The sequence below is a fragment of the Silurus meridionalis genome, chromosome 4 (genome assembly GCF_014805685.1).
Source record: "Silurus meridionalis isolate SWU-2019-XX chromosome 4, ASM1480568v1, whole genome shotgun sequence".
NCBI classification, from domain to species: Eukaryota; Metazoa; Chordata; class Actinopteri; order Siluriformes; family Siluridae; genus Silurus; species Silurus meridionalis.
In genome coordinates this window covers 41209518-41228312 of record NC_060887.1, presented here as the reverse complement: position 1 = coordinate 41228312, position 18795 = coordinate 41209518, and the positions used below count along the sequence as shown (strand labels likewise).

Genomic DNA, 18795 nt, shown 5'->3' with positions numbered 1-18795 from the left:
GATATCCTCCCAGTGTTACAATTTCAACTCGACTCAAGCTTTATTGTCATTCTTCCACATCCAGTCGAGTCAAGTCAAGTCAAGTTTATTTCTACAGCGCTTTTCACAACAGACATTGTCTTAAAGCAGCTTTACAGAAATCAACAGTCAAGGTGAATGGTGTGCATTTATCCACAATATACAAAAGAGCAAAATGTCGTTTTTTTCACTACAGACAAAGGTGCATAAGGCAGCAAGAGTAACATTAAACATAAATAAAGAGTAAACATTCAACACAGCAGAGTAAAAGTGTGATACATATGAGGTAGATGTGAGAAATATGAGGTTGGGATGTAAAAACAGAGTTAAGTAAAGTGCGAGTGCACAGTCAGAGTGACAGTGTGCAAGTGTGTGCCATGTCCAGTGTGTAGTATTTAACAGAATGGGTGGATGTCTATAGTAAACAGTGAGTCCCTGAGTGCAGATGTCTGAAGATGGGCTACATTGTCCAATGTGTATTTTAAATGCTAAGTTAAGTGGCTGAATGGGAGTGTGTGTTAATGTCAATGTTATGTCCATAATATTTATAGTGCACAATTTAGGAGGATGAAGCAAAGTCATGGGTGGTACCAGGGTGTTTAGGTCTCTGACGGGTTGGTGATGAAGTTTTTTCAGAACCTTGAAGAGACTTCCAAGATGGCGGCGCGGCAGTAGATCCAAAAATGGTGCTTTTACCATATTTAGCCCGTCTTTTTACAATACATGGACACCAGAGTCAGCTGTGTTCATGTGTACGACCACCAGACACTGTTACGGTACAGGAATCATGCAACCAAAAATTGGCATGATGAAGTAATAAATAAGCTTTGCGACCTCGGCTTGCTGCGACCTAGGCCACAAAGACCAGGCAACCAGCCCTCGGTGTCACCTGATGTCGTTGGCCGGGAGAGGGAACGTCGGAAGCGCGGCAAGCGGGCGGTTGTCTGTGCCGGCTCTCCCGTCTATTCTTCTTTCTAACGTCTGCTCCCTGGACCATAAACTAGATTACATCCTACTCTAGCGGACCACATGGCGAGAGCTCAGAGACTGCTGCATTTTAGTTTTTATGGAGACGTGGCTCAGCGACAGAGTTCTGGAAGCCGCCATCCAGCTAGAGGGGTTAACCGTGTTTCCATCCACCTAGACGCAGACTGTTTTATTTACCACGGGAATTCACCACTGTTTTCATTGTCGGAGTGTACATTCCTCCCAGCGCTAATGCAAAGGAGGCACTGTGTGAACTCTGTGGTGCTATTAGCGACCTGCAGAATGCTCACCCCGACGGATTGTTTATTATCGCTGGAGATTTTAACCATGTGAATCTCAGGACTGTGCTCCCTAAACTCCATCAGCATGTGGACTTTGCAACGAGAGGAGCGAACATTCTGGATCTTGTTTACACAAACATCCCTGGCGCGTATTGTGCGGACCCCCGCCCCCATCTTGGCTACTCAGACCACGTCTCTGTTATGCTAATTCCAGCATACAGACCGCTAGTCAGACGCTCTAAACCGGTCCTAAAACAGCTGAAAACCTGGCCAGCAGGAGCCACCCCTGCGCTTCAGGACTGTTTTGAGTGCACTGACTCGGAAAATGTTTAGGCAGGGTCCAACCAATGGCGATTCCATTAACTTGGAGAAATACACGTCAACAGTAACCAGGTACATCAGCAAGTGCGTTGATGACGTGACCATCTCCAAGAACATCACTACACACTCCAACCAGATGCCGTGGATGACTGCAAAAGTGTGTGCGCGGCTGAAACAAAGAGACTCTGCCTTCAGAACAGGGGGCAACACAGACTTAAGATCAGCAAGGGCCACCCCTCCTCCAAGTGACCAGGTGCTCTGTTTTACCACAGCTGAAGTGAGGAAAACTATGCAGAGTTAACCCACGGAAGGTTTTGCTGTTTCCAAAACACACAATGATGCAGATGGGCAGGATGCTCTACAGAATTCTTCTGTGGAAGGTGGTTAGTATGGGTGGTGGGAGGCTAGCTCTCTTCAGCCTCCTCAGAAAGTGAAGACATTGTTGGGCCTTCCACAGTGGAGTTGGTGTTGTTAGTTCAGGTGAGGTCATCAGAGATGTGTACACCTAGAAACTTATTGCTATTGTCTCTCTCTACTACAGAACCACTAATGAGCAAAGGAGTGAACATCTGACCCTTTTCTGAAGTTGACAACGATCTCCTTTGTTTTGACTATATTAAGAGACAGGTTGTTATTGTGACACCAGTTCATCATTTGTTCCACCTCCTCTCTGTATGGTGTTTCATCGTCATTGCTGATGAGGCGACTACTGTCATGTCATCAGCAAACTTGACGATGAGGTTGGATTCTGAATTTTCCATGCAGTCGTAGGTTGAGCACACAGCCTTGGGGGTGACCTGTGTTCAGTGTGCTGGTTCTTGATGTTTTGCTGACAATGAGCACTGACTGGTACAGAACAACATGAAGGAGAGGAAAATATCTTATCCCAGAGATCCCTCATGTCTGTGTTACCTTCTGGTTCTCCCTTTTAGTTATGCTGCCATAGCGAGTCTTGCCGGAGTCCAAACTGCACAGTGACATTAACTTTCATACACCAATAGGGACACTTAATAATCCATATCCTTCTCTTCCCGTCACCCTCTCTCTCTCTCTCTCTCTCTCTCTCCGTGGATCTTCACACTTCTGTGCAGCTTGGGACGGTCTCTCATCAACACCTTGGGTGGTTCCATGTAATTCCGGAGTAGAACGGGTGCTTTGAGGATGGATTGGACTGTAGTTGGTGTCGGCGGTCTGCTGCACTGACTCGGGAGTGCAGTTTGCTTCTGATCGTCATCACTGTACCCCGCAGCATTGTATATCTGCTTCAAATGGACATTTGGTGCAACCCAGATGAGGATGGGTTCCCTCTTGAGTCTGGTTCCTCTCAAGGTTTCTTCCTTATGCCATCTCGGGGAGTTTTTCCTTGCCACAGTTGCTCATCAGGGACAAACTTACTTACAAAGAACATATTTACGTTTAATCACCACATTATCTGTGTGAAGCTGCTTTGAGACAATGTTCATTGTTAAAAGCGCTATACAAATAAAATGAATTGAATTTAATTGAATTGAAGATCACCCCTCCTCCCAGTGACCAGGTGCTCTGTCATACCACAGCTGAAGTGAGGAAAACTCTATGCAGAGTTAACCCACGGAAGTCTGCTGGACCAGACAACATTCCTGGCAGAGTGCTCAGGGAATGTGCAGAACAGCTAGCAGATGTCTTTACCGACATCTTCAACATCTCCCTGAGCAGCATTGTTGACCCTACGTGCCTCAAGACAACAACCATCGTTCCCTGGCCCTCACCCACCTGTACAACAAGGACTCATATGTACAAATGCTGTTCATTGACTTTAGTTCAGCATTTAACACAATCATCCCTCAGCACCTGATTGAAAAGTTTATCCTACTGGGCCTAAACACCTCCCTCTGCAACTGGATTCTGGACTTCCTGACTGGGAGACCTCAGTCAGTCCGGATCGGGAACAGCATCTCCAGCACAACCACACTGAGCACTGGGGCCCCTCAGGGCTGTGTGCTCAGTCCACTGCTGTTCACTCTGCTGACTCACGACTGTGTAGCAATGCACAGCTCGAACCAAGTTTGCCGATGACACGAACGTGGTGGGTCTAATCAGCAAGAATGACGAGTCAGCATACAGAGAGGAGGTGCAACAGTTAACAGCCTGGTGTGGAGCAAACAACCTGTCTCTGAACGTTGACAAGACCAAAGAGATGGTTGTGGACTTTGGGAGAACACAGAGCAACCATTCTCTTAACACACAATGAACGTAACACACACTCATTACTCATCTCAATCCATTCCACCATAATTTATTTATTATTATTTATACCTGGCTGTAATACACTGTTTACCTGCTGTTTTTTGCACCTCTTGACTGCTGCTACTGCTATTTTTTGTACTGCATTGTGTTTGTTTATATTTACTTCCAATTATAGTTTTTACTATACTTTACTTTACTCTAGGACATTCAGAGTCATCTCTAATCCACTCATGTCTCATCTTGGCTGTGTACTTAGGGTTTTTGTCATGTAGGAAGGTGAACTTTGGCACAGACTGAGGTTCTATTTATTGAGGTTTGATGACTGGCTGCAAGTCCGCTCCCAAAGAATGGACTGAGGTCGCGGTGGAGAAATTATACATGGCTGGCAACCGACAATCAGCGAGGCAGCTCCTTGCCATCTTGGAGAAGGCTGAAGGATATGAAAGGATGCCAGGAAAGAAACCGGTTGGAGAAGCTCTCACTTCCATCTAATGTGTCATTTATGTATCTCTCTCCGCAGGCAGCAGCAGAAGTAAAACCAACGATTTTACCTTGCACCCGACATTGTGGAAAAATGATAATCCTCAGGCAGCAAGAGATAAGTGGCATGTGTCTTAGCTTCCACCCCGGAAGGCAGACCTTTTTTTTCTCCTCTCCACTGAGTCCTCTTCCCCGTTCTCGCACTATTCACTGTACATGCAGCACTTTCTCTTTTCTCACAGTAAATACCTAATAAAAGAGCATGCTTAAGAACCTAAATACCTGGTTTCTGTGTCGCTACAGAGGATATTGCTGTACTTTGCTCTATTCAGCTTTTCCTCAATTCTGACCAGTCTCCTAGTCCCTGCTGCAGAATCCCCCAAAAGCATGATGCTGCCACCAAAATGCTTTACCGTTGGGATAGTTTTGGGCAGTTGACGAGCAGTGCCTGGTTTCCTCCGGACATAACATTTAGAATTGAGGCCAAACAGTTACATTTTGGTTTCATCAGACCAGAGGATTTTGTTCCATACAGTCTTGAGTATACATAACAAGTAAAAAAAAAAGTAAAGGGTCTGAATACTTTCTGAATGCAGTGTTTAAACAGTCATGTGAAAATAAGTACACCTGCTTTAAATGCTATGGTTTATGCATTATTTGTTATACCATGTCATTATTTATTTTCACAAAAAAATAAAGAAAGTTTCCTTTTTCTTCTTACATGCAGAACTTATTAGATTTTATTTGATGAAAGAAAAATTACTCACTCTGCTTTTCTTGCTGTTTCAATGACTGGCAGCAGATTTTGAAGACATTCATCTGATAGCTGATATGTTTTTAAAATAAACAACTCTGGATTCTCTTCTGAGCCCAGCAACACGTACACCAGAGCAGACCACTGATCAGGAGAGAGTCTGACTTTATCAAAACACCAGGAATCTTTTCTGTTCAGGTAACGTTGTACTTCCTGTACTAGAGAATCATCATTCAGTTCATTCAGACAGTGGAACAGATTGATAGATTTATCTGGAGATGGATTAACTCTGATCTTCTCCTTGATGTACTCGACTGTTCCCTGTTTGCTGTGAGAGCTACTTCCTGTCTGGGGCAGTAGGTCTCGTAAGAGACTCTGATTGGACTCCAGTGAGAGACCCAGAAGGAAGCGAAGGAACAGGTCCAGGTGTCCATTCTGACTCTGTAACGTCTTGTCCACTGCACAACTCAGGAAATCAGACATGTTTGATTTGGTGAAAAGATCAGACAGATCAGTGGTTTGTTGTTCTGTTACATTTCTGCTGATGAAGGAGAGAAATGTGTATAAAGCAGCCAGAAACTCCTGAACACTCAGATGTACAAAGCTGAACACCTTCCCCAGGTGAAGCCCAAACTCCTCTCTGAAGATCTGAGTACACACTCCTGAGTACACTGACACTTCTCTGACATCAATCCCACACTCTCTCAGGTCTTCCTCATAGAAGATCAGGTTTCCTTTCTCCAGCTGTTGGAAAGCCAGTTTTCCCAGTGCCAGGATACTCTCTCTGGTCTGCTGAGGATCAGGTTCACATTTCTGATGGTACTTTTGGTCCTTGTGTTTGATCTGAAAGATCAGAAAGTGTGTGAACATTTGAGTCAGAGTCTTGGGGATGTCTCCACTCTCTGCTTCACCCAACATTCCCTCTAGAACAGTGGCTGAGATCCAGCAGAAGACTGGGATGTGACACATGATGTGGAGGCTTCTGGAAGACTTCATGTGTGTGATGATTTTATTGGCCAGGCTCTGATCACTGATCCTCTTCCTGAAGTACTCCTCTTTCTGAGGATCACTGAACCCTCGTACCTCTGTTACCTGGTCTACACACTCAGGAGGGATCTGATTGGCTGCTCCTGGTCGAGAGGTGATCCAGAGGAGAGCAGAGGGAAGCAGATTCCCCTTGATGAGGTTCGTCAGCAGCACATCCACTGAGGCTGATTCTGTCACATCCCACAATCTCTCATTGTTCTGGAAATTTAGAGGAAGTCGACACTCATCCAGACCATCAAAGATCAACACCACTTTATTCCTCTCACAGTCTATTAATCGTAATTCTTTTATTTCTGGGAAAAAGTGATGAAGAAGATCCATCAGACTGAGATGTTTCTGCTTCATCAGATTCAGCTCTCTAAAGGGAAGTGGAAACATGAAGGTGACGTCCTGATTTGCTTTTCCTTCAGCCCAGTCCAGAATGAACTTCTGCACAGAGACTGTTTTTCCAATTCCAGCAACTCCTTTAGTCAGCACACTTCTGATGGACTTGTCTTTAAAGAGATCATTACATTTGATGGGTGTCTCCTGTGTTGCTGGTCTTCTGGACACTGTCTCAATCTGTCTCACCTCATGTTTATTACTGAAATCTCCACTCCAACCCTCTGTGATGTAGAGGTCTGTGTAGATCTCATTCAGAAGTGCTGAGCTTCCATGCTGTGAGATTCCTTCAGTAATTCTTTTACATTTCTCTCTCAGTTTGGATTTGAGTTTTTTCTGGTATGCAGGGGTGACTTCTAAAAAAAACAAAAAAAAACAAAAAAACAACAAAAAAAAACACAGTTCTGTTTATATACTATTTACAGTTATCAGTACTCTGATCTAACAGGTTGTAATTAATGTTATTCTTCATTTAATTTATAATGAATATAATACAGTTTCCATCCTGTGAAGATAAAGTGATTACAACCCTAATTTCAAAAGGTTTAAATGCTGTGTAAAATGTAAATAAAACAGAATGTAATGATTTGCAAGTCTCATAATCCGTTTTATTCACAATAGAACATAAAAAAACATAAAATGAGGAAACGTATAATTTTAAGGAAAAAGATCATTTTGAATTTGATGGCTGCAACATGTCTCAAAAAGTTGGAATGGGCAAAAAAACCATGCTGTACTAAAATTAAACAGTTGGAAAAGCATTTTGCAACTAATGAGAGCTTATATAAAGAGAATGGTATCTATGAAAATAAATATATTAAATAAACAAAAAAAAGACAAAGCATAACCAGAGCAGTCTCGAAGGCAGCCGACCTCAGATGTTCATTGGGAGTGACGAGGATGGACAGGATTAGAAAATAGTTTATTAGAGGAACAGCGCATGTAGGACGTTTTGGAGAAAAGGTGAGGGGGGCAAGATTGAGATGGTTTGGACATGTGCAGAGGAGGGACATGGGTTATATCGGTAGGAGAATGCTGAGGATGGAGCTGCCAGAATGGAGACGAAGAAGAAGAAGAAGAAGAAATGCTTTTATCCAGATGAGCAAGACAATTCTAACTGCACACTGCATCTATTACGATAGCATGACTTTGTAGTTGAAAAGTCTGAACACATTTGGTGCATCATAAAATGAAAAACACAACAAAGAACACCCAGAAGTGTTGAGCAGCTAGATTCCTGTATCAGGCACATACGCACTGGATCTCCACAATGGTGTCAAAATGGTGACATTTGAGCTGAATTTTCATCTTCAGGAAGAGGGCAAAGTCTACAGAAGCCAAATCTGTTGAGCAGGCTGGGTGCAGAAGGGAAATCATGACGATCATCATGCACAAGCTGCTGAATGGTTTTGACAATTTCTGGGGTTGAGCTTGTTGAAGGCCTTCCTGATTTCTGATTGTTCAGACTTGCTGTCAGTGATGAAATTGCAGACCTCCTGGAGTGTTCAAAGGCTCTGGCATGGAGAAGCTGGTGTTGGATCTGTGATGATCGCAAATGTTGAGCTATTTTATGAGATGCTCAGTAGCTCCTAGTTTTATAACCATAATGACTGTAAAAGACTGTAGAAAGATCATCAGTCATAATCACACACTCCAGTGCTCATGTTAGTTCTCACTCTCCAGTGTTCTGTAGTGTTTAAAGACTATAATCACACTCTTGATGTCTCCCAAATGAGGATGGGTTCCCCTTTTAAATCTGGTTCCTCTCAAGGTTTCTTCCTCATAACAAACTAAGGGAGTGTTTCCTTCACCACAGTCTCCATGCTGCTCATCAGGGATAAATACACACCATTCACCTTCACTGATGAATTCTGTAAAGCTGCTTTGAGGCAATGTCTGTTGTGAAAAGCGCAATAGAAATAAATTTGGACGTGGTAACACGTGGTCAGAATAGCACCAGTTACACCATTAGTCTCTAAACTTTTTGATACCACATTCTCTCCCAAATCTGAGCAACACCCCCCTGCCCCCCCCAAAAAAAATCTTCACCAACCAGTCTTCTCAGTTTCCAGATGTATGGGGACAGAGGACATGGTGATACACAGAGGGAAACATGGCCCTGTTACAATGTTTTGTGAGACATGTTGCAGACATCAAATTTAACCAATTTTATCCTTAAATTTTTTTCTTTTTACTCAGTTTTAACATTTGACATGTTTTCTATGTTCTATCTATACAGCTCTTACTGTTCTGCAGTGTGTTAGCGAGATCTGTGTGCTTCATGTTCTTCAGGAAGTGCAGTGTGATCTTCAGCACTCCCTCTCTGACACTGCTCTGATCCTCCTCATCCTCCACCTCCCTCTCAGAGCATGCTGGGTAATCTGGACTCAGGAGCTTCTTATATCTCTTCAGTTCATTCTGTAGCAGACTGATGACTTTGTGCTCCAGATCCTGATTTAAAACAGAAAAGAAAGATAAGGATAAGGTCACATGAGAATGTGTTCATTACTGACATCCAGACAAACTGGTTTCAGAGCACAGACGAGTAAAAACATGACGTGAATCACTGAGTATTTTTCTGTTTAAACCAACGAGGAAACAAAACACACTTGTGTTCTCTCTTACTGCTGCTCGAGATTATTTGTTTTGCGCACACACACACACACACACACACACACACACACACACACACACACACACACACCTTGAATATGGCCTCTAAATGACTCTTCTCAGTGATATTTGATTTCTTCTTCTGCAGTCTGTGAACAAATAAAACACTTGTTAAAAGTAGAATAAAGACTATAAATCATATTCATAACTACAAACACAAAGCAGTGAATACACACATATTACAGAGATGTTTGATTATGTGAGAGTGTGAGTGATAAAACACTGCACTCATACATTCAACTGTCCTCACCTCAGATCAGTAGTACAGTCTGTGTCTTTAAAGAATATTGGAGGATTCATTGACCCGTCACTCTTCATGGACACACAGCTGGGTTCAGGTGAGTCTGATCTCTTACCCTGAATCAGACTAAACACACACAACCACTGCATCATTATTACTGTTCTGCAGCAACACTGAATAATGAAACTGGAGTTAAAATCTGATGATGTTCTTATTAACACTGATCCCATTCTTTAACCTTCATACTTTATCCAGCTACAGGGACAACTTGGGGTTAGACGTGTTGCTCAGTAGCTTAATGTCACTAATCATCAGCTGGTTTTGAACATCTGGAGACAAAGCTGCTGAATTCAACTCTTCACTCGTCACTTTTCACAGATACACATCAGAGTCTGATCTGTTTAGTGTTGGTGAATGTGAGAACATTTCTATTTTTCACTGAGTCACAACCTTCACTCACCTCTCATCTTTCTTTATGTCCTGTTTCACAGACTCACTCATTCTGGAGGACATTTCTACTGCTACAGAGGAACCTGTACACCTACAGAGAGAGAGAGAGAGAGAGAGAGAGAGAGAGAGAGAGACTGCAGTTATAAATCACCTGAACTGAACTTCATCTACAGTAGATTCAGAACATTCATACAGTCACAAACATTCTTGAAACACATCGAGTGCTGCAGTGTCTAAAGACCATTGACTTCAAGCAGATTGAAATTAAACAGCCTTCAGCAAACTTACTGATTATATTAACATGAAAATCACATTCTTCTTGAATGTACAGGTTCCTGTGATTAAAACTACACGTTCATAGATATTGTTATTAAATTGCCTGGCAGAGTTCACGATGTCGCCTATTTTCAGAAATCAACGCTTACTTGAGAGATGGATAAATTCCGATTCATCCAAAAATAATATTTGAGGGTAAAGATTCCTGTATTTCTTCTCAGAGATACATAACATTCACATTTTATAGCTTTAGATTTGAGTACTTACTGTGTTTTTCTCCTGAAACCTTCTTCTTTTTACACTCAACAAAGTTTTGCTTTCACTTAAACTGGACAAACTGCATTATTTACCAGAGGAGGAGCAAATCCTTTAGATGTTGTGTGTGTGTGTGTGTGTGTGTGTGTGTGTGTGTGTGTGTGTGTGTGTGTGTGTGTGTGAGTGTAAATATTTCAAGAATGTCGATAGTGGAATATCTGGAGTGTAAAGTCTCTTAAGACTGATCTCTTTTTACACATGACCACATGGTTAAAAATAACACGCACACACACACACACACACACACACACACACACACACACACACACAGAGTTAAATACACAAAGCAACAATAACAGAAAAATGGCGAAAAAAAAACAACAACAAAAATGGAGACTGTGGTGATGGAGAAACTCCCTAGATGTAATGAGGAAGAACCTTGAGAGGAACCAGACTCAAAAGCAGAACCTCATCCTCATTTGGGTGACATCAAGAGTGTGATTATAGTCTTTAAACACTACAGAACACTGGAGAGTGAGAACTAAACACTGTAAAAAATCTAACTTTTGAAAAGTTTGAATAACTTATATCTATTAGTTAACTGGACAATAAAACTCAAAAAAGTTGACTTAATTAGTGGAAATAAGTTGGTTCAAAAATTGTCTGACCAACTTCATTTGAAATGTTGACTGGATATGCACATATAAGTTTACAAGCACACAAGTCGGCTTGGTGGTTGGCGCGTGCGCGCTATAACGTGCAGACGTTGGAGTGAACATGGAAGGATAGCGCCATTTTGATCATCAGTCAAGCTTCAGGACAGCTTCATCAACTCTTCAAACATCAGTGTTTAAAGTAAGCATCTTTATTTATTTTATTATATTTTTTATAATGTTGAAATGTTTGTGAAACATCAGTGTGAGCATTAAACATTGTTTGCAACATGCAAATGTATCTAATGTTAGTTAGAGTTTTTAATGCTGATAAAATGTACAATTGTTTTTGACCTGGTTTTGAAAATCATAACTAAGAAATGTAGTGTCACTGGTCAAGCTTATTATTTTAAAGCAAGTTTGCGTGAACGCAGTGCCGGCGTTAAGGAGGGCAAACCCAAAGAGGTTGTTGTGCTGCATTACACAGTTTTAATTTATTTAATATATATCAAGAATAATTAAAATAAATTAATCATTGAATGTTTCATTATTTCTAATGTGATAAAAATGAGAAACTACAGTTGATGTGTGTTTATTCTTAATAAAAAGAGACCTGTTTCTCTGATTGGTTGCATTGCAGCGTCTCATGTTTCAGTGCATCTTTAGCATGTGTACATGGAGTAAAGCCTTAATGCTATCAACGTGTTTTTTACACAACATTTTAAGGATCATTTAAAATATGGATATTAGAAAATGGCTCGTCGGTTCTACTTCTGCAAGACCTTCTTCAGATTTAGAATGTACTACTATCACTCAGCCTCTCAGCCAGCACCGCTTATTCCATCTGACATCACGGAAACACCTGTTAGCACAAACTCGGAAACTGGGGCTAATGGAGCCGAGGCAGAATTTTCAAATCTACAGGCCGTGGATGATCTCGGGACCGATCAACCTAATCAAAAAATTAAAACAGTACCCTGCACGCATGTTCGGGGGCAAAAAAAACCTTGCTTTTTTTTTTTTTGTCTAGTTGGTACATTATTTGAAACTGGCTTGAGTAAGCGTAAAAGCTGATTCTGTGTTTCTTCTTTTTTTTTTTTTGCTGTCGTAAATGTAATGTTGGCACGAGCCGTGTGGAAGCGTTTGTGAACGCTGGATACCGTAATTATTTTGTGATTTTCTTTACGGTTAATGTAACGTTTTTATGCCTTGTTTTTGCAAGTTATTGTTGCTGATTAGTTAGTTATGGTCTGGCAACGGCTCTGCATGAACGTTCTTATCACTGCGGTTAAGCCAGCCGCGTCTTGAAAATACACGGTTAAGCAGCCGCACTTTGTTTAGTGTTGCGCGTCTACTCGTGCACTTACGGTACGGGTGGTGGGAGCGGTCAAAATACATGTGAAACGCTTCAGAAAGGCGTTTCCGTTATAAAAAAAAAAAAAGACTCAGTGCATTTGTCATGTTCCACATTCAAACACTCATAAAAACAGTTTTCTTTATAGGTTTGCCCAATCTTTCAAATAAATCTAATTTACAGTGTCCCTGTCTATGACTCAGTTAATTGTCAACTAATTTTACTGTGGAGTTTTGGAGAAAACTAAAGGCAAAATCACTCTAAACATCACTGCATTATCAATCATATTTCATATTCAAACACTCATAAAACAGTTTTCTTTATAGGTTTGCTCAATCTTTCAAATTATTCTTATTAACAGTGTCCCTGTCTATTATTTTATTAAATTTCAACTCATTTTACTGTGGAGTTTTGGAGAAAATTAAAGGCAAAATCACTCTAAACCTCAGGTGCATTATCAATCATATTTCATATTCAAACACTCATAAAACATTTTCCTTTATAGGTTTGCTCAATCTTTCAAATTATTCTTATTTACAGTGTCCCTGTCTATTATTTTCTTAATTTTCAACTCATTTTACTGTGGAGTTTTGGAGAAAACTAAAGGCAAAATCACTCTAAACATCACTGCATTTATCAATCATGTTTCATATTCAAACACTCATAAAACAGTTTCCTTTATAGGTTTGCTCAATCTTTCAAATTATTATTATTGACATTGTCCCTGTCTATTACTCAGTTAATTTTTAACCCATTTTACTGTGAAGTTTTTAAGAAAAGTAAAGGCAAAATCACTCCAAGTATCACTGCATTTTCAATCACGTTCCATATCAAACACTCATAAAAAAAACTTTCTATATAGGTTTGCTCAATCTTTCTAATTATTCTTATTTACAGTGTCCCTGTCTATTACTCTGTTAATTTTCAAATCATTTTACTGTGGAGTTTTGGAGAAAACTAAAGGCAAAATCAATCCAAAACATCACTGCATTTTTAAATATGTTCCATATTCAAACACTCATAAAACATAATTCTTTATAGGTTTGCTCAATCTTTCAAATGTTTCTCATTCAGATATACCCTGTCAATTAGTGTTTAGATTTGTAAGATTTTCTACTGTACTCTTTTTTCAAATGCAAAAAAAAAATTTATATATTTTTTTCATGTGCCTTTTTTTTCTCCAGATTACAACTTGGGCATCCTAAAGATTAAGCACACTCAATCAAGAATCCGCCAGACTGCACGACAGTATCTACTTTGACTTAAGCACCTTGGACGTGGACATTTATTGACTCTCTTCTGCGCACTGATTCACACACCTAAAATTATCCTATTATATTAGGCTTTTGTTTTATTGTTTGGAAATTACATATTTCTATTTTTATCTAATGTTTGTTTATCATAATCAATGTCACAAATTGTTGGTTGTATTGCATTCAATTATTCAATCAATCAATCAATCAATCAATCCTGTGCTTGTAAGGTGTCATTGAGTCTTGAAAGATGCCAAATAAAATGCATTTTAATTATCATTAAACTACTATAGGACTAAGCTGCAATAGAGTCTGTGGCAGAATGTCACAAATGAGTTCTGCAGATGCATGAGTGTAATAGATTACAAGCTTTCTGGACAATATATATATATATATATATATATATATATATATATATATATATATATATATATATATATATATATAAATAGAAAAAAATGAGGAAAAAAATATGTTTATACTACTCACACCGAAACAAAAATTATATTATATGTTATCATTATTATTATTATTATTATTATTATTATTATTATTATTATGATCTACAATAATAATAATTATTGTTAATATTTATTATTATAATAATAATAACATTACTATAATATTGTTATTAGTGTTATAATAATATTATAATAATTTTACTTTAATAATGTTATTATTATAGTAACATTATTATAGTACTATTTATGAAATAATATGTATTTTATTTAACAAACAAGATAAGTTATGTGTTCTGAATTAGGGTATTTAAGTTTAACCAGGTCAATATTTTCTTCTAGATTTCATCAAATATAACTTTCCAGACTTCTTTTTGTCCTCTTTTATTTAATTTTAGCTTTTTTACCACTCGTTTGAAATGTACATATTATATTTACCTCTGTTGATCTCATGAACCATTAAATGCTTTCCCCATTGTTCAATAAAATAAATAATGTCCAATATCACTTTTATCTGTACTTTTCTGAGCAGTAATACAATTTATTAATTTACTTATCTTTACAAAAATGTGCATTAACTATTTTTTACTCTTTTTTTTTATTTCACATTCCTTTATTTTTTTAAGCAACTGGAGGCTTCTGTTACCAACACAAATTCATTGTAATTGCAATCATGCTTGGCAATAAAGCTAGTTCTTATTTTGATTATATATATATATATAAAATCAAAATTAATTCTGCTGTGTTTTGTCTATAAGTGGAGTGCAGTAATTTCTTTGATGTACTTTTCTAGCCTGTTTTTGTTTATCTATTGTGTTTTTAAGTTACTTTTACTTCGTTTGTATTTTGAACCATTGAGTCAACCACAGTTGACAAAAGTTTGCTTTCATTGGGCAGTTAGTCACTATTCTAAGACAGTGATAGGCTTTCACATGCTGTAAATCTTTTTTGTGACGATGTGGAGCCATTAAAGCATCGATTAGCATTTCTTTGTATGGAAAGGTTGACAACATTCAGGATAAAGGATGAGTAATCTTAGGCACAGGTATGTGTTGATTTTTGCCAAGGTAATTTGCTTTTTAATTAAGAAAATACGCTATTACAACCTATATATATATATATATATATATATATATATATATATATATATATATATATATATATATATATATATATATATATATATATATATATGTTTAAAAATGCGATTTATCTAACTATTTGCATGGTTGCTGGTAATATATATATTCACCTTTATGTAGAGCCCTGTGCGGGACTGTTACCAGTGCTTTTGCTGGGGATATCCGGGACCCCCATAACGTATCAGGGACCCCCCATGGCAAGTCAAAAATAGACTTAGAGGAGTACCAAATATTATTTTAGTAAAAAACAAGTGGAATACACAACAAATGGGCACCCCCAAAAGACTTGACTCTTATTCGAGCAGTGACCCACTCCCGCCCACTCAAGCATTTTGCCACAGCTTATGAACACTGTGTAAAAATAATATAAAAACCAGTCAACTTTTATCGTTTGACCTTTTTTTAAAGTGTCAGGGAAAATGCAAATTGAGAAGCTACAGTGACTTGAACAATTGAAAATAATTACAAAGCAAAGCAAAACAAATGTAACTGCTTAAAATGTCGACAAAGTTTTGCCAAAAATACATTTTAGATGTATAAATGCATACCTGCACGCATAAAGGACTGAACTTTAAAATTTTTGATTCAGTTTATTCATTTGACTTGAATGCTGATTAGGGTCAGCTAGTGGCCTAGTTAGAAAATAGCAATCTCTGAATCAATTTTCAAACAAGAGAAGCAAAATGCATGATCTATTCTCTGCAATGAATGTCAGTGTTAATAATAATAATAATAATAATAATAATAATAATAATAATAATAATAAATCATTATTATAATAATAATTATTAATATTATATTAATATTATTATTAATATTATTATTATTATATAATTTTGTATTTTAGTGGAAATAAATTTGTATTTATAAATGTTCAGAAACTAGGGTTTGTTTAAATGTGAGTGTGTCTGTGTATGTTTGTGTGTTTATTTCAGAACCTGCACCTTCACTATTTTTGGAAAGGCAAGTATATACACAAGGGAATATATATATATATATATATATATATATATATATATATATATATATATATATATATATATATATATATATATATATTTATTTTTATTTTTATTTTTTACTAAAACCTGTTTTTCTATTGTTCTATGTCATTTTATAGTCAAGGACTCTTACCATAAACCTGGACCAAATATTGCAAAGCATCTCAAAATGTTCTGTACCTGGTGTCAATATGAATAACAACAGTATTTATAATGAATCTGGTTTATAGGGAGATGTCTGCAAAGATTTGGAAATGTCCAATACATGCTTGAATCGGCTAAAAATTCGCAAAGCCACTGCACATCTTTGGAAGGTATTTTATCTTCTGTAAAAAAATGCAATTATTGCTAAAGTTAAAAGTTTCTAATGTACTTTAAAGTTTGTACAAATATAGTTTTAATGTCAAATAACGTTACTCATGATCATATTTTGAAATGAACAAATTTATTCTTAACCTTTCACCAGGAAACATCAGTGAACAAGAGCAGCTCAAAAGTGAGATATGAGGAAAGAGCTTCTGGAGAAAACAGTTCCTCCTTGGTCATTTGTCTGTCAGAAGTTGTTGTTATGGTAACTGTGCCACATTGTGTGCAATGTGAAAAATTCAAACGATTGTGAGAGTATGCACTACAATTAACCAAAATGATATTGATAGAGGATGCATATTATCAATAATAGTGTGCATTGTATTATATGACATTATATTAGGTCCAGTCTTCTTATTGAAAAACATTTGAATGACTATAACTGCACTAGCTGTTCAATATGCAATAGAGTATACTTTTTAAGTATTATTAAATGAAATAACATAGAAACTGTTTAGCATTGCATGGTGTTGCACTGTTATGTGTATTATTTACACATCTGGAATGATTTAGGATAGGAGAAATGTGGGAGACAGTAATTGGCCTCCACTTATCCACTTATTTTGAAAAGATAAACTTGTTCAACACCTTGAATGCAAATCAGCATTTCCTGATCAGAGGGTAATTGTCTATATTATGAAGTAAAAGATAAAATTAGCATGTTCCATGTTTAGTTATTATTAAGGGTTTACTTTGTGTTGTTGATAATGTCTACTTTCAGGGCTCTTGGGAGAATTTGACAACAGTTTTAAAGGGTAACAGTCCTTGTTCTGAAAAAAAGCCTGAATCTTCAGAAGAAAAGGTAGTCAAATTAAATATATATTTAAAAAACATCTTGGTTTTTGCTTCAGTACAAAATTGGGTATAAAAATAATAATTTCTCTTTAAAAGAATCACATTGTGTTGCTTTGCAGTCTGAAATAAAGACAGACACAGTTTTTCTTTTAGTAAGCTGTACTGTACTCTGCTGTACGGTTTAGTAAGCTGTACTGTACTCTGCTGTACGGTTTAGTAAGCTGTACTCAATGCAACTTATAACATCCACATGAAAGATAGAAGACCAACATGACTGCAAAAGAAAAAAAGAAAAAGAAGAAACACTGAGCTGGAAAAAGGAACACCCCTTTGTACAAAATGTTTTGTAACCTAAATCCGGCAGTCGTAAATGAGTTTTGTTAAATGCACCGTAAAGATTCTGAGGACACATGGAAAAAGGTGTTATGATCAGATACGATTAAATTGTTATTATTTGGCCTCAACAATAATCGAAAATCTGTACAATGATTTGAAGACTGCAGTCAACAAACGGTCACCATAAAATGTAACTGAACTTGGGCAGTTCTGCAAAGAAAATGGCCAAAATGTGCCCAGTTTAGATGTGCAAAGTTAGTACGCTTGTAATCTAAATAAAAAGGAAAAAAACAACAAAACACATGTTGGCAATGCTATTTCACTTTTTTCAGTCAGAACTCAGTAATTAAATTTTTTATTTATTTATTTATTTATTTATTTATTTATTTATTTATAACAGTGTTTTTGCTTTTATACAGTATCTTTCATTGCAATGTAACAGGTTGAACTGAGTGAATACAGCCGGGTAAAACAAAAACTGTGTCTGTTTTCAATTCTAGCATAAAAGCAACAAAATCTGATTATTTTAGTTTTGAGAAGTCATTCATTTCTATACAGACTGTATTTTCATAGAAAGCTGCACTAGCATACTATTAAATGCAAGCTCTATCTTTAATCGTTTTGGTATTCCATCACATCAAAACAACTAGCAGTCTGATATGAAATACAAGATGACAATTACACAAATATGCAAAGGGAAAAAAATTATTATGATTAAAAAAAGGACTCAAGTTATTTAAAACCTTTGCCTCAAAAATGTGCACTCTTTGAGAAATGTGAAATTATCACATACAGCAGAAGCTTCTATACACAGGTTCAACATTTACTTACTAACTAACTAACTAAATAAATAAGTAAATAAATAAAAAATAAAATTTATTTTATCAAATTAATAACATTTATTGCCAAATTATATAATAATGCATATATACTTTTTTATATAAAATCACAATTGGAAGTGTTTTTGTGTTACAGTATCATGACAAGGAACCTGACTTACCTGAATTAGCTTACATGTCTACAGAAAGCAGTGAGGAAAAGGACGCA

At 37.3% G+C, this 18795-nt stretch overlaps 2 protein-coding genes across 6 annotated transcripts in view; both read right to left on the bottom strand.

Moving 5' to 3' along the window:
• The window catches only part of LOC124385135 (NLR family CARD domain-containing protein 3-like), a 35307-nt gene extending 24865 nt beyond the window's left edge, over nt 1-10442 (bottom strand). Inside the window, 1 exon segment of the mRNA XM_046848284.1 lies at nt 10403-10442. The gene's annotated coding sequence lies outside the window, so the exon portion shown is untranslated.
• The window catches only part of LOC124385132 (NLR family CARD domain-containing protein 3-like), a 987530-nt gene that overhangs the window by 4825 nt on the left and 963910 nt on the right, over nt 1-18795 (bottom strand). For 3 of the 5 annotated variants that reach the window (XM_046848278.1, XM_046848276.1, XM_046848277.1), the window contains exons 3-7: nt 9870-9950; nt 9419-9535; nt 9200-9257; nt 8742-8946; nt 5081-6851 (exon numbers count right to left, since the gene is read on the bottom strand). In XM_046848278.1, the coding sequence (XP_046704234.1) occupies nt 5081-6851; nt 8742-8946; nt 9200-9257; nt 9419-9535; nt 9870-9950 (2232 nt within the window). Of the gene's footprint in view, nt 1-5080; nt 6852-8741; nt 8947-9199; nt 9258-9418; nt 9536-9869; nt 9951-10284; nt 10304-10402; nt 10507-18795 lie in introns of those variants that run through there. The other 2 variants (XM_046848279.1, XM_046848280.1) reach the window with 2 other exon arrangements.